The sequence below is a fragment of the Zonotrichia albicollis genome, chromosome 14 (assembly GCF_047830755.1).
Source record: "Zonotrichia albicollis isolate bZonAlb1 chromosome 14, bZonAlb1.hap1, whole genome shotgun sequence".
NCBI lineage: Eukaryota > Metazoa > Chordata > Aves > Passeriformes > Passerellidae > Zonotrichia > Zonotrichia albicollis.
The window spans coordinates 2,997,339-3,013,532 of record NC_133832.1 but is presented as its reverse complement, the minus strand read 5'-3'; the positions used below and the strand labels follow the sequence as shown (position 1 = coordinate 3,013,532).

At 43.5% G+C, this 16,194-nt stretch overlaps 1 protein-coding gene and 1 long non-coding RNA gene across 2 annotated transcripts; one reads left to right on the top strand and one right to left on the bottom strand.

The window, feature by feature from the left end:
• The first annotated feature begins 1,481 nt into the window (after positions 1-1,481).
• On the top strand, positions 1,482-14,570 carry LOC141730867 (uncharacterized). Its single transcript, XR_012582713.1, has 4 exons — positions 1,482-1,706; positions 2,337-2,484; positions 11,774-11,887; positions 14,158-14,570. It is a non-coding gene; the product is annotated as an uncharacterized LOC141730867 (long non-coding RNA).
• On the bottom strand, positions 1,510-15,338 carry LOC102063791 (homeobox protein CDX-1). Its single transcript, XM_074551549.1, has 3 exons — positions 14,903-15,338; positions 4,920-5,065; positions 1,510-1,772 (listed from the first exon to the last, which is right to left on the bottom strand). The coding sequence occupies exons 1-3, from the start codon at positions 15,336-15,338 to the stop codon at positions 1,515-1,517; spliced, it is 840 nt and encodes a 279-aa protein (XP_074407650.1). The 3' UTR covers positions 1,510-1,514.
• Between the last annotated feature and the right edge of the window lie 856 nt (positions 15,339-16,194).

The following is a 16,194-nucleotide window of genomic DNA, read 5'->3' as shown; positions in this document are numbered from 1 at the left end:
ATGGAAGAGTGCCTATTTATACCAGTGTAATGGAGCATTGGAAATCATACCTGTCAAAGCCCAAAAAATTCCAAAAATCTCATCCCTGACCTTTGCCCTTAACACATGGTGAGTCCAACTACCCAGCTCCAGCCTTTCCATTGAGTGGGTCAAACCCACCAGCCAGGTTTGCATTTCTCAAGATGCAAGTGGAAAGTCCATGAGTGGGATCAGTACTGTGGAGATCAGAGGAGCAGGAACCATCTCAGGCACAGCCACGTGGGCACAGCTGCCTCAGCAGTGTGGGACTGATTGCCTGGGCCAAGTTTGGTGCTTTTTTTGTATCTGTAATGGAACCAGTGGCCTCAGCAGTGTGGGACTGATTGCCTGGGCCAAGTTTGGTGCTTTTTTGTGTCTGTCATGGAATCAGTGGCCTCAGCAGTGTGGGACTGATTGCCTGGGCCAAGTTTGGTGCTTTTTTTGTGTCTGTCATGGAATCAGTGGCCTCAGCAGTGTGGGACTGATTGCCTGGGCCAAGTTTGGTGCTTTTTTTGTGTCTGTCATGGAATCAGTGGCCTCAGCAGTGTGGGACTGATTGCCTGGGCCAAGTTTGGTGCTTTTTTTGTGTCTGTCATGGAATCAGTGGCCTCAGCAGCGTGGGACTGATTGCCTGGGCCAAGTTTGGTGCTTTTTTGTGTCTGTCATGGAATCAGTGGCCTCAGCAGTGTGGGACTGATTGCCTGGGCCAAGTTTGGTGCTTTTTTGTGTCTGTCATGGAATCAGTGGCCTCAGCAGTGTGGGACTGATTGCCTGGGCCAAGTTTGGTGCTTTTTTGTGTCTGTCATGGAATCAGTGGCCTCAGCAGTGTGGGACTGATTGCCTGGGCCAAGTTTGGTGCTTTTTTGGTGTCTGCAGCGGAACCAGTGGCTGTGGTTGCTCCTGGGCTCTCCTTCACCGTGCTGCCCTGGCTGCTCCCAGACTGGAGGGCTCCTGTGGCACAGGCATCCCCTTCCAAGGGACTCCTGGCCTTGTGGCACAGGCATCCCCTTCTGAGGATCTCCCAGCCTTGTGGCACAGGCATCCCCTTCCAAGGGACCCCCAGCCTTGTGGCACAGGCATCCCCATCCCGAGGGACTCCCAGCCTTGTGGCACAGGCATCCCCTTCCAAGGGACCCCCAGCCTTGTGGCACAGGCATCCCCTTCCAAGGGACCCCCAGCCTTGTGGCACAGGCATCCCCATCCTGAGTGACCCCCAGCCTTGTGGCACAGGCATCCCCTTCCTGAGGGAGCTCCTGGCCTTGTGGCACAGACATTCCCATCCCAAGGGACCCCCAGCCTTGTGGCACAGGCATCCCCATCCCAAGGGACCCTTGCAGTTCGTGGCCCTCGGAGCTCGTTCTGCTGCACACCTGGCGGTGCCTCTGGTTCAGTGTCCTTGAATCCTGTGTGCCCCGGGCTGGGGCACGCTGGGGAGCCCCCCCGGGCCCTGTAGTGCTCCGGTGCCGCTCCGTGGGCGCGGTGCCACCGTGGCAGGCTCACTGCGAGGCCACCACCTGCTGCAGGGTCCCTCCGTGCTGCAAGGCGCCCATGGGCAGGGCGGGCGGCGGCGGCGGCGCTGGGAAGAGCGAAGCGGCCATGTCGGGGTGAGGCTGTGCCTCAGGGCCCGCCATGGGGCTCACCGAGCCGGAGTCACTCTGCAGAGAGCCCAGGCTGCTGCTGCCGTCAAAGTGAGTCAGTTTCTTCTTCATTAATTTCCTCTCTTTGGCTCGGCGATTCTGGAACCAGATTTTCACCTACAGAGGAGCAGAGGAGAAATGTTTTCAGTTGCTACAGGACTGAATGTGGTCCTTTGTGTATTTAGTCATAGGGAAAATCAGTGGCATGAAGACCACTGAGAAAGGCAATGACAAACTGAGACAACAAAACTGCTTGTTTTTCATACAGGTAATCTTTCCTATCTAGTAATAAAATATTTATTAACAGCTTGATAAAAAGTGAGTTTTGTTGTTAGTTCAGTTATTTCTTTATGGAATGAGCTTTGATTTATTTAATTTTTTAAAACAAAATCTAACACAACAGAATCTCATGTGTCCTAGTGATTGCCAGAATTATGCAAGAATATCGTTCCACTGAAAACTGTGTGCCCTGGACAGGGCAATTCAAGATTTGCTACTGGCCTATAAACTGAGGTGCAAAAGCTTTCCTGATTGCATGGTGCACGTTAATCAGTGAGTTCCAATGTGGAAGCCAGTGGAAATTCAGTTCTGGGCAGAATTTCACCTGCAATACACAGCATTAATTCAAAATATTATCTTAGCAGTGCCTGAGTGGCTGAGTGCTTTCTACTTCTTTTGCAGATGGAGCCAGAATCTGCTGCTGCTTCCCAGACAGTGCAGTGGCACCAGTGTCCCTGCCCTGTCCAGCCACCTTGGGGAAGGCATGAAGGACCTGCTGAAGGAGGATCTTCATCAGGGTGGGTGGGACAAGTGAGGATGTGAGCTGAAGGTGAGTAATGGTCAGCTGAAAATACTGCAGAACTTGTTGAGGTGTGAAATGTTCTGTGGTCACTGGACTGGCTTGGATGTGAATCCCCAGGGTTGGTTTAAAGCTGTGCACTCCAGCACTTTATCCTTGGAAGTGGCTCTGCATCCTGTCTAGTCAGTGTAATAAGTCAAGCTACCTCATTCAGGTTTGTTGTGTTTTCTTGTGCAGACAGAAAGGAAACACTTGTCACTGTTTTCTATAACCCAAAGAGAAAAAAAATCAATATTTTGCTGAGAAATATTGGTCTGTTCAGTTATTTTTTGTTAGAACCTAGAAGGGGAAGGAGAATAATGATTGGAAAGGAGGTAAAACAGTGAGAGGTGATAACACCTGTGGCTCCTGGGCTGAATTTTAAGAGAAAATCGCTGGTGAAGTCAAACAAAACATCTTAAGGACTCTGTGACAGTCTCAGGGTGCTTCTCCTTGAGGCATATTATTCCATTTTACAGCTGAAGGATTCAAATACGTGCAAAGCCCATGTAAATTTAATCCAGATCTCTTAAATCCCAGGCTGCCATCTGAGATGTTTGGCAGTTCCTTTTGTTGTCTTAGTTCTGCAATATAATTTCAGTACCAAATTATGTTCTATTAAATCAGTCTCAAGCCCTCTCAGATCTCTTGCTTTCTGACTGTGCAGAGATAATCCATTCTCATAATTTCTCTCATATGTTTGCCAAAACGTATGAAAAGATGAAACAGTCTAAAAAACGAAACCAACATTCCAGAATTACCCTCTGGCTTCAGTGTTCTTACCTGCCTGTGAATTGCGGTTTATATTCTGGCTTGTTGTTAAATTAGAGAAGCAGATCTGCAGGGAGGAATTAGTAGGCCCTGCAGGGTTGTGTGCCAATTATGAAATAAGTCCAAGTAAGAACAGCTCTGTAATGTCAGACTAAAAGCTGACAGGGCCAGCTGCATCTGTCTGACTTGTTCTTCACCTGTTGCCCTCCTTCCTTTTAATTCTTTTTTTCATGCAAATTTCTCTTCCCTTGAAGTCTGATTTTCTCTCATCTTTCTCATCCTCATCATCTCTTTTATTTCTGTATCCTTCCTATGTTAACAGTGCTTCACTTTGCCTATTTTTTCTTAGATATTGCATCTTTCCTTCCTTGTTTAAACAATTTTTCTTTGTCCTTTTGAGATATTCCTTCCAGGGAATTTTGGATTTTAGCAGAGGCAGGAAAAAAGTTTTTCCAGAAAATCAATTGAGGTTTTAGGTAGTGTGCAGAGAAACTTGGGATAGAACAGTGTGTGTTCAGTTGTGCTCATATGATGGAGTTTTTTAATTTGTACAAAAGGGTGGTGGTGGGAATCTATCAGGTATTTCTTATTCAACCTTCCATTACACTTCAGAGATGTAGGTTGTATGACCTGAAATTCATTTTGTTCTTGATATATTGATGATGGTGCAGAAGAACAAATATTGCAAAAGCTGTTGCTGAGTTTCCCCAATATATACAAAGAAATAGATCGCATGTTTTTGTTTCACCTCTTCAAATACAAAACATTCATCAGGAATTATCACCGAGCTAGGAAGTTTCAAGTAAATATCACTGCACAAGCAGGGCCATAATATTCAAATTCAGCATTATTAAGTCAAATTATGAATGTTTTAACAGCCAGCAAAAAGACACATGGCATATTTTTTTTTATTTAGTTGAAACCAATTTAATTTTCAACAATTAAATCCTGGCATTCAGCAGCAGATTGAGGAATATTTGCAAAATGGGTGTTTGCTTCCCCCTTTCTGTAAGCTCAGCATGTGCCGTGTGAGCCAGGCTCAGGTTGGATGGACAGTGCTGCAATGGGTGGGCTCTGGACAATTCCTGCTCAGCAGAGCCCATAAAACAATAGTGAATCAGAACTAATCAGGGGATTGTGTTTTGATTTATCTGCTGGGAACAGAAGTGGAATTTGGAGGGGAGGAAATGGGGCAGGAGAAAGGAGTAGCACGTATGTAGGAAACCTTTAACAAAAGGTACAAGGCAGCCAAGGAAACAAAACACTTCAAGTGTCCTGCCCATACTTGAGCTCATCACTTCCATCTCCACTGAGACTGACCTTGTTGCATTTGGTTGTGGAATTCCCACTGAATTCCCAGCAGAACCAGGACTTCTGCTTTAGAAAGTTCAGCATGAAATTCTCCCTGCTACCACAGCCCAGAGAGAAGTCCAGGCAGGATTTTGGTGATGTGGTTTAGCTTGTGTTTTCCAGAATGGGAAAAAGATGGTGTGTGCATTTCCTGGGTTATTGCAGAGCCCTAGTTTGGGTTCTACTGCAAAGAGAACTCAGTATTGGTTACTGGAGGCATTAACGTTTCTGTATTTACCACAGTTATCTCCTCAGCAGCAGTCAGAAATTCAAAGGAAAGCCTGGATGGCTGATCCATACTCTACCTGTCTCTCGGAAAGTCTTAGGTTTGCAGCCAGTTCAGACTTCCTCCTGATTGTAATGTATCTGTTGTAATGAAACTCCTTCTCTAATTCTAATCTCTGATGATCTGTGTAAACCACTCGGTACTTCTCTCTCGTTCTCGTTTTACCTGTTTTGAAAGAAGAACACATTGCTTCAAGCTAGAATTTTTTCACTTTAGCACCACAAAATATCTGACTTTACATTTGAAAATATCTGGGGGGATTTTAGGCCTGATTCTCTATGCACTTACCCAGAGTAACTCCCTTGACTCGGTCTTGATTTACAACACAAGAGGTTCATACCATCAGATACTAGGTTGGCTCCTTAGTAAATAGATAATAAACTGCTTCTCATGTTCTTTATCACCCCTGTGTTATCATTTGGGAAAGGGAAGGCATTCCTGGTAAGGAAACCTGGGTTCTGTTCCCAGCTCTGCTGCAAACATCCTGCCTGGTGCTGCATTGCTCTTGTCTCTGTCCCTGGAGCTGACACTCTTACCTGCCTCAGAGAAAACTGTCAAGGACATTTTACTGCACAGAAAATACTGAAAGCTTCCAAAATTCCTCACTTCTTGTTGCTAGAAAGATTCCCACATCATTGTGATTGTTACTGCAGTTTGGAGGTTGTGTTTTCCCATCAAGTCTGGCACAGTCTGCCCACGACCTGATAACAGCACAGGGAACAGTAACATAGATTTTCAGATGACAGTTCATAAAAAAGAGAAAAGGCAAGCAATAATGCTTCACAATGGGCAGGGAAGTGCAGCATCTGCTGTTTTGGGAGCAGCATTGCTGCCTCCCTTCAGCTGTGGGTGCAGCTGAGTGGAGCAGACAGGGCTCAGCAGCATCCAGGGCATTAAAAGGCAATGGCAGATGACAGGAGCCAGGGAGCACAGATGCAAGGAGCTGAAATTTTATGGATTCCATACGGGGTCATTTCTGAGGACAGAATGTGTGGCTGCTCTGAAAGAAAGCTGAGAATGGCAAAGGCTGCTGCTGGCTCCCTTCCTCTGTGGTTTATGATTTAGGGAATCAATATATTGGAGATCAGCACCTGCTTAAAGCCAAAGCCTGAAGTCTTCCCACATTTTTAACAAATTGGATCATTGTTAAAACCAGTGTTCTCATCTTTGCTGACCACAATCTTAACATTTTTTGATGCTTCCTTGTTTACCTGTATTTATATGGACATTCCTTCAGATGTGGATATTTAGCCAGTGAATTGTCTGGGACAGAAATATATTTTCAGTGTTTTTTTTCTCTGTATTCCATTGTGGTGCTGGAGGTTGTGAAACTGTGTCCTCAGTGGTGACTGCAGCAGCAGAATCCCCTCAGGTCCAGGTTCTCCCAGGTGATGCACAGAACTCAGGTGTTTGTACCTGTACCCATCTGCTGTTGCTGCAGGTGTTGTGTGGCTTTGCACAGCAGCTCCTCTTTGCTTACAGAGCTTTTTCTGACAAGCTTACAGAAATGCCCAACTCCTCAAAAACCAGGTGCCACAAGCTCCTAGTAATTACCCTCTAATAGGAGCAGTTCATTTGGAATGGGGTGAAGTAGATTCCCAGCATGGAGTTGGTGACATTTTAGTGTCTGAGTGGATCCCCATGGCACAGAGCCCCAGAGAGGAGCTGCAGGGGCCATCTCCCAGTGCTGCCAAAGGCCCTCTTCCCACTCCCCTTCAAAGCAGAATTCAGGGTACAGGACCACAGCAGAATCCTGGGTTAATGTTTTTCCCCCATCTGTGGAGGGACATGTGGTATTTCTTTTTTATAGAACATATTTAAAGTTAGCATTGCTTTCCACTTGCCATGCACACCACATAGGGTCACTTTTGCCTCTTTCAGTATTTGACAGTCAGGACTTGGCTATTTCTAAGAATTTGTGACTCACCAACCTATTGCTTGCATTAGAAAATTCTTCAGGTTCTGCTCCTCTCTGTACTATTTGTATAGATCCCAGAGCCAGAGTTGGTGAGCACTGGAAGTCCTGGGCAGTGCAATGCTGTAAATAAATCCTTTTATAGCCTGGATGGGGATGGTTCTGGCTCACCCTACAAGACAGGGGCTCTCTAGGACTCTCCCCAGGTTTGTAGAACTAAATCTTCATCAGAATTTGATCCTTCAGCTCTCATGTTCCAACCCTGGGGGAGCATCAGTAGTGCCTTTACAATGCTGTGGGCATCATCAGCCTGATTACTTGGAATATTTCAATAGGGAAAATAGGTGTGGGATTGCTCCTCAGGCTGTGGCCTCTGCTGACTCCTTTGTCTCAAATGTGTTACCTGTCTGTGAAGGTGCTGCCTGGCTGGGGAAAATAAGCAGGACATTCTCATTCATTGGCATTTCCACCGCTGTGGAACTGCAGTGGAAGCAGAATTAGCCCAGTGACGTTTACACCGATAATCCAGTGAAAAGTGCTGCTAATTTTAGAACATGAAGGTAAGAATTGTAGAGTCTCTAAGGAGCAGCAGTGATTCAGTTCAGTCCACATAAATACCAGGACATTTGTTTTCCTTCACTGGAAGTGTAAATTGTTTGTTTAACATATGGTAACCTGTGGTGCTTTAATGCCTCACTTGATATTTTTTAACTTTTGATCTCTTTAACTGGTAGTTTGGTTAAGGGTGTTTTTCCTCTTCAAATGAGACTTTGGGGTCATTCTACGGGACAAAATGTTTAACATGTTTCCTTAGTGTCCTTTGTGTTGTTAAGATGGAGTACACAAAAGAGCAACAAGGTGATCTTATCTTGACCTCTATTCTCATTCAGAAGGCACAGACAAATATCAAATGTTCTTCTATTGCCAAAACAAGGTGGTAAACTTCAAGGAAAACCTTCCTGTTTCTGGTTTTAAGTGCTTAAACCCTTACTACCTGGATAGGAGAGGGTTGTGGGGTTTTTTTTTCTTTTTTTTTTTTCTTCTTTTTAGAAAAAGAAATTAAATGTACATGGAAAACAGAATTTTCTCCCATAAGATCTTTTATTTCTGTATGAGTAGCTCTCAGGTTCTTTTAGTTGAATTGCTAATATCTGGATTCTTTTTGAAGGAAGATTGGAGCTTTGACATCTAATTTCTTTCTTAAAGTTAAGAAAATAATTTAGAAAGTAAGAAATCAAAAGTAAGGAAATTTTGAAAAATGCTCTGAGAAAAATTCTCTGATGTGTCAAATAAACCTTGTCTTTAATAATTTGATTTTTTTTTTTTAATGTGTGGAGTAATATTGTCTGTGAAAGACAAGAGACAGTGGGAGCTGAGATCTGCCAGAGTCTTCCAAGAGACACTTTTAGCTCTGGCAGAGCCATGTTTTAGTTTGTTAGGCTTTTACTCTCCTTGATTCACTGAGTACACTGAGATTCTTCCTCAGTGTTGGATGCTGGGCTGGAATTATTCTGCACATGGCAGTTCCTTTCAAAGGCAAAGCACACTTTTATTTGCTAGAGTTAACAAACAGCAGCCACAGAACCCATCCTTAAACAGTTTGGGACTTCAGCTCCTGAATTCCATCTGTTAACCAGAGCAGATCCACTCCAGTGTGTTCTGCAGATCTACTGGCTTTAATTTCAATTGCATTTTATTTCCAGGACAAATATTACCTGAGTAAAATTTGAGGTGGGACTAGTGGATTCACCCCAGAGAGAGTGGGAGGATGTTCTTCACTTCTCAGGACATAATGGCAGAATTCAATGATGCAATGATAGAAGTCCTTGTATTAATCCAATTCTTTAATGGAATCCTGCAAATTTTCCTCTCTTAGGTGAGTGAAATAGCCAACATTTGACTTTGTACCATCTTAATTAATCTATCTTTTATTAGTGACAGGTTAAAATTACAATCAGCAGTACTGTGTCAGTTCTATAGGGAATATGTTCTGGCACGGACAGTCCCACCATGGGATTGTGGTTGGAGAGGTTATTGGTGCTTGGGTGGAAGAGAAATGAAACAAAAGGGCTTTGAAGCAGCTACCTTTGCAGCCTGCCTGCCTTTGTGCTGGGGGAGTGGATTTCCTGGGTTTAACGAGCTATGTAAGAAGAGGGAGTTTTGTCAAAACCCTTTTTGCACTAGTGACTACTGAGGAGTGCCTTTGGAGCAGCAAGAAATCAGAGATTTCAGAGCTGGAAATCTTTTTGTGGGATATACTTTAACAATGCTGCTCCATCACACCCACTCTGGCAATTTTTGACTGGGCAAGTTTTGAGTTGGGGGAAGGGAACAGCTTTCCCATTGGTCATAAAATTCACAGAGTATTTCTTCTGAAGACAATAAAGCTGGGAGAAGGCCTCTTTATTTGCTGTGAAAATCATCACCCTTTCCGGCAATATAACTCCTGAAGAAAGGAGGGAGAAGGAAGAGACAGGACTGCATATCAAAGCAAAGAGAAGTGTTAAAAGGGTCTGTTGCCTCAATATGACAGATAGGCCTCAAAACCTCAGACAATGTAGGCCAGGAAAGGAAAAAAAAAACCCCACCATCGGACCTCACAACTTGTTTGCAAAGCAAAATAAATTAGCATTAGAACCAGCCCTGGGCCCTCTTTCAGAGCCTCCTCTCTTCACTTGTCAGGAATATTCTGCAGGCACTGAAACCAGCATCATAAACCAGCATCATAAACCAGCATCATGAACCAGCATCTTTCATAAAATCAGAAGTTTCCTGAAGATGTCCTAGGATATGACAGTGTGGGATTTCTGTGGGATTGCTGACAAAGCATGGCAGTGGATTCCAGGGTTTAACAGTGTTTTAGAGGAAGTTATGGCTGTCCTTGGTGACTGGATGTTACCTTAAATCATCCCAGAAATGTCAAACAGCTTCTGGCCTGAGGATATGCTCTGCTCCCACCTGCATCTCTCTGTTCCTTTAGTATTAAAAAACTGATGCTAATTTTTGAGTTTATAAAGATGTAGACTGACAGAGATCAGGCCTCAGTTTTGTTTAGGACTCTAACTACTTATGTATTTCAAAAGTGTAGGAAAAGTAAAGGGCAAATTCTCCCTGACTTAAGTCAGTAATTTCACTGACTTAATTGAAATTGTGAAGCAAAAGTAATTTTAAATAGTGTTTGAAGACAAACATTGTGCTGCACATGGTGTTCTGTAAAGCTAAATTAAAAAAAATCCCATCAGCCACTGTATTAGAAAATGTGGCATAGATCAAATCTTACATAATATTCCTGCCAGAAGCCTTGGTGTGATAAATTGGTGTCCTGGCCCTGTTAGGTGCTAAAGGTTTGTGAAACTTGGTGTAATTCTGTGTTTGTATTTTCTGCTACATTTCACTCATCTGTTCTTTCATACATGCTCAGATTGTTCATGCTGAAAAAAAAGAATGGAATCACAGAACTGAAACCTTTCAACAGACTTGAATTTTCCCTTCTGTTTTCAATTTTGAGTATGTTCTGCTATTCTAGAATAAAGCTCATTGGCCAAATTCTGGTTTTCCCTTTGCTAGTGTAAACTTTTGTACTCATCTTCATCTACAGAAGAAATTGCATCCAAAGCAGAGTAATTTTATTCTCTTTAAACAATAACTGGACAGGGAGAAGCACTCAACCTGCAGAAAATGTCAGTGGATTTCTGAGTGGCAAACCAGGGGAAATCTCATTACCAATGACTATAGACTAAAAGGAAAGTGGTTAACTGAGATTTTCCCCAAATGTTGTGTGTTCTTTAGCATTCAGTGTTTTACAGGAATGGTCACTAAAGAGGCTTGCTCCTCTTCCTCCCATTTGAGGGAATACAACTCCTTCCTTCAAAGACCTAGTGTATACATTTACAGTGAATTTAGTCATGATGCTCTCAGTCCTCCTGTGATCAGCAGCAGAAAACTGTCGTGTCTGTCTGCAGAGTAAATTTTTATTGAAGAACAATGATAGGAGAGTTGTCATCTACAGGAAAAATCTCTCCTCTGGATCAGTTCACCTGTTTCAAAACGTGTCCCCACCCTGTTTTATGGTAACATAAGTGCAGATCTTAAGGTGCACTTTCAGCTTTGTGAGCAAATTCTCCTGGGAGTTCCCTGCTCAAACTCAGTGTTTTGGGCACACTTTTACCACAGGTGTGTGTTGTTTTCTCACACAGTCATAAAGTCAAGTCTACTCCTGTGTGAGTGATGACACAGCTCCATAAAAATCCTGAAGTCAACAGGACGAGATTTGTAGCTTCTTCTAGGGTGGTTTTATTCTACTTTCCATCAAAGAATTTGCTTGTAATTATGTCTTGTGCGTGTGTGGAATTTCCACTTCACATTTCTGTCTGTGGCTTTGTTCTGTTCTGTGTTACAATTGCTGTGCTCACCCTCTCCAAGGAGAGGTTGAGGAGACAGGAGCAGTGTAAGGGTTGGAGTAGAGTCTTTTCGTATTTGTGGCTGAAAATCCTGAGTACTCAGAGCTTCCCCTTCAAGTGTTGTGAGTCAAAACACATTGGCTTTTTCCTGAGGAGTGCAGAGACAGGGCCCTGGATTCTACGTGCTCTGCACTGAGGATCAATCCCTGCAGACACTCAGCCATCCTTCAGGCAGAGAAAGAAGGATGCATGAAAACCTCAGCAGGACTTTCCTGCAGGAAATGTGTTCTAGTAGTGTCAAAGCAGGGTGATAATCTCACTTTAAATAATGAGATCTTCCAGAGGTTTTAGGTGCCCTCACAAATTTCACTTTACACCAGTTGAACACATGGTTCTACACTGATGTTCTACACTGATGTTATTTTTAAAGTTACAGAGTAAAACTTGAAATATTTCTTTGTTTCAGGTTAGTTGTGTTGATAACAGTATCAAAAGACCTGGAGGGCACGAGGCAGTGGTAGAAATTGCAATAAAGTGTTTTTCTTTGTCATCTGTCAGGACATGAGGCTGCAAAGCACCAGCAAGAGAAGATAACCATGAAATCTCTGGAGAAGGGAATGCCATGGATTCAGGGCCTTGTTTCTGGAGCTGCTCCAAGTCAGACTACTCAGAGTGAGTGAACCTTTGGCAAGAATCTCTCCCAGCCTTAAAGGGATAAGGTTCGAGCAACATTTCTTGCACACTTCTGAGAATTTCTTGCAAAAATTACTTGTTTGAATAGTTATTGTTTTCATAGTGAAATATTATTGGTAGCGTTAGTATTGATAATTAGTGCTTTGCAGAATGTAATGAATAAATAGCAAAATTAATTTGTCTGAATGATTACTGTTGTGATCACCTCAGGTAAGTCTGAGCCTCATTTTTTCATCATTAAGAACAGTGGTCTGTATCTATTCACAGGGAATAAAGAAAGCTAATAAATAATGTGTGATTCCTTCCTTCTTGCAACACCAGACCTTTACTGAAATTCCCAAAGGTTTTGTAAAGAGACAGAAGGATAATGCTTAGTGAACAGAGACAGTGTTACAGAACCGAAGGATGTAAAAAGAATTGTATTCAATATAAGAAAATTCTGAGGGGTTTGATCACGATCCAGCAAACAACATTTGCAGTGAGCCTGCTCACACCCCTGAAATCACTGCAACAGAACCAAACTCACTCAGGTGCTTTCCCAAAGGAAAATATTTTAAAGTTATTTCATTTTTTGGGAAACCATGAATGACAGCAGTGCCCTTGCTTTTAAACAGAAAACGACAGAGGATAAGGAGTGAAGGGAGAGAAAGGAACCAACTCCAGTGAAACAGATCTGCTGGCACTGTGCCTGCCTGGCCTAGCAGAAATACTAATATATATAAAAGGGAAAGAAGCAGCAGGAGAATTTATTCTCTGGATTTTTCCCCTAAAGCAGCACTCAGTAGCTTTTAAATGTGGCCTTCCACTGACCCATGGGCATTTGGGAGGGTCTGCTCCCATGGCCTGCTGATTTCTCCAGTTCTGGACACAGATATGCTCAATATCTTGTTAGACCTCCCCAGAAAGGAGACACTCCCAGCTCTCCTGGGAATGCTTTGACCTTTGCAGGCTTGAAATTTGGAAAGTTAGAAATCTCTAAGTTGTTCTTAAGCAGCAGTTAGAATGTGATATTTTATATTATGTATATATATATATATCTATATGTGTGTGTGCTGTATGAATCTGTCCCAGTGTCCCACTAGCAAAGGGACAGCACAGAACAAATCAGGTTTTGCTCCCTTGGTGTGACTGGAATCCACAGGAGCACAAAGCAGGTAAGGATGGGATGAGGGGCAGTGGTTTTTCTGAGCAAGGGTTCTGCCATCTGTAAATCTCACATTTAGTGAGCAGTTTTGTTGCCCTTGTAAGGACTCCTCAAAAGTAAGCTGCAAGTTTTTTTCAAAACAGACCCTATTTTGTTTTTTCTTGGATAATATTCAGTGAAGAACAAATAAGATTTTAAAAATGCAAACTTTTTCATCCCCCCCAAAAAATTCTTATTCACACAGAGCAACAGCCTGTTCTGATTGCTCTATTGAATTCTGTGACTCTCCATGAGCTAAAGTTGTGTTCAGCAGGAGTGAGGAAGAGTCTGCCCATACAAATTAGATACATTATTTTAATACAGACAACTTTTCTATGCAGTTGCTTTCAATTCTCTATGTCTGTTTTAAGAAATTGCTTTTCTGCTAGAGATTGATTCAGTCCCTGCTTTGAAGACTTTTATTTACAGGCAGGTGTGGAGGGAGGGAGGGAAAGGGAAGGATGCAGCACTGAAATACTGGGAGCATCTCTTTAGGGGAGGAATTGAGCATCCCTAATTTCTACTGTTCTCAGTGCATGTCAAAGCTGCTCAGCACCTCAGAGGATCAAATACTTTTATACAGCAGATTATGTCTCTGTTCTTTTCAGGCAGTTTTCCCTCTTTTTCTACTCCCCTTTCTTGTTTAATATTTTTTTCATATACAAGGTGCTGATTTTTGTTTTAGGGATGCTCAGTGTTTATATTTTTCTCTTGTTCCTCCTCCCAGTCAAACAGAACCTTTCTCTCAAGCTTCATGGCTCATTTTTGCTGCTTAAATACCATTGAAGAATTGTTTTGTACTCCTTGACTGTCATGCAGCAGAGCCTAATCTGTGGCTGTATTACCAGGCTGTGTTACCATGGATCTTTGTATTCCTGCATGTTCTGAGAGCTGCTACTACAAAGTGCAGCAAGCCTTTCCTTATCATCCCTGTTTTTAAAGCATTGACTCATTGTTTGATCTTGCAGATCTCATTTCAGTGTTCTGAGGTTTGGAGGAGTTGGTTCTGGTAGAAAGCCTTACTGCCAACCCCCTGCTATGCATATTTTACTTGAACTTTTCCTAGGTACTCCAAAACTTGAGGAAAGTAAGCAAAGAATAGGTGGTGGTGAAGACAATACTTCCTATTCCATCCCAATCTACAGAACTCCTATGAAAAGCAACTATTGGATATCACAAACTTTAAAACCATATCTGAAGTGGGAAATGAAAGAACACTGCTTTTCTGTTGGGATTTTAGCTGACTAGAGACTGGAAAAGTATAAGGCTGTGGCTAATTCTAAGTCTTGCACTTACAAGATAGTGTGGTTTTGGGCTTAGCTGTAGTATGATAATAAATAGTGAAAGAGGCATGAGAAAAGAGAGATGTAATTTTTAAGGAATGGGGAAAAGTTGATGTTGTGGTGTGGCTGATGGACGGTGTAAATTACAGAATATTCATGAGCTTATTACTTGCTGTAGAAGTGTCTGATGCTCTCTTCACTAAACGGAACTTGCTGATGACTCAGATTGAGCCCCGAGTTTTCCCTGCACCCGACAAATAGCTCAACCCTGACAAACAAATCATTCTGCAACACTTTTCATCTCCCACAGGATTAAAGGTCAAACAAGAAACTCAAGAAATAATCAACTGACCAACCCAGCATCCAGTAACTGAACCAATATTTAACCACTAGCAAGAGAATCCTTCAGAGCAATCAGGATCTTGCTTTATCAATCTGAATCCTTCCCTCTGAACAGGCAAAACCCCCCCAATGACACAACAACAAGTAAAAATCTGTTCTCAGCACAAAACCTCCGTGCCCTCCTACCTGTGGACGTGGACTGCACCGTTTTCCTCATCCACTCATAAGAGCTGTGCCTTTGGCTGTTGGGAGAGATTTGCTGGGCATGGATTGTCTCTACAGGAGGTAAGGGCGCAGCAGCAGCAGCGGGGTGCAGGGAGCTGTAGTCAGCAGAGCTGTAGGAGCCCTGGCCAGGGGACGAGCCATTGATGTGGGCAGCGGGCGCGGCGCTGGAAGGGCCTGGCCCGTAGGCGCCCCAGTCCTCGCGCTGGGGGCCGTAGTGGGAGCCCCAGGCGGGCGCCGGCTGCCCGTGGCTGTCCAGGGCTGCCACGGGGTGGTATCCCATGTAGTCGGAGTAGGCTGGGGCAGACACGAAGTTCTGCACGGGCAGGCTGTTGCTGGTGCACCTTGCAGATCCCGGATACATGCTGGTGTCCTTATCCAACAGATAGCTCACGTACATGATGCTCACAGCCTGCCTTTGTCTTGCTGGGACATCCTGCTCCTCGCAGGGTTTGTTTGATCTCCCTTCCCCTCCTCTTTCTTTCTCTCTTTTCTAGCCCAGCCTGGCTCTATAAATGACTCCTGCTAGCCCTGATGTCCCTTTACTACACATGATTAACAATGGTTTTACCAGGTGCTGGTGGTAACAGTTTACTAAGGTCCTGCCTGATGTCACAGATAACTGCCTGCCCCAAAATTACATTTGCATTCAAATGAAGGGCTGCCCATGCAGGCAACCCCACCTTGCTGCTAGTTCCAGTGCTTCCTTTCTCACAGATCTTTATGTATTGCCAGCCCCGTTCTTTACTTTGAGAATGGGGTTTGAAATCTCGTGGTCTTCCAGCAGAGCTGAGTAGGTAGTTAACCATAACTGTTCAGGCAGTAGAAGTTGTATTTTTCTTGAGCAGTTCATGTCAGGATCTCACTTCAGGCACTCAGAGTTAGTCAAAGCCTGGTATCTGCTGGTCCAGTAGTAGTTCTGCTCCAATGTGCTCTATTTTTTTAAAGCTAAAACCAAAGGAGCAGTTCAGTGTTTAACAGCAGCTCTTACAGAGCTCCTCACATCAGCACTCTTCTTGACTTCAGCTCTTCAGCTGTGTGGGAGAGCACTTAGAAACCACAGTAATCCTGGTGATTTTACCATTACAAAGGATATACAAGAAACTCATCGTCATTTTGAGCATTTGTTCATAGGAATAGTCTTGTTGATGTTAGCAAGCTATTCATGAGCTGGCTGCTTGCCACAGTGATTGAAGTTCCTCTATTCTAACCTCCAACGTTCACAGAAAGGGAATCTGTTATTGGGAGAATGCAGA

Coding starts and splice junctions, on each gene's coding strand:
- LOC102063791 (XM_074551549.1), bottom strand. CDS start 15,338: ATGTACGTGAGCTATCTGTTGGATAAGGACACCAGCATGTATCCGGGA. Junction 5,066..14,902: donor GGTGCAGTCCACGTCCACAG/GTAGGAGGGCAC, acceptor CTTTCAAAACAG/GTAAAACGAGAACGAGAGAG. Junction 1,773..4,919: donor TAAGACTTTCCGAGAGACAG/GTAGAGTATGGA, acceptor GCTCCTCTGTAG/GTGAAAATCTGGTTCCAGAA.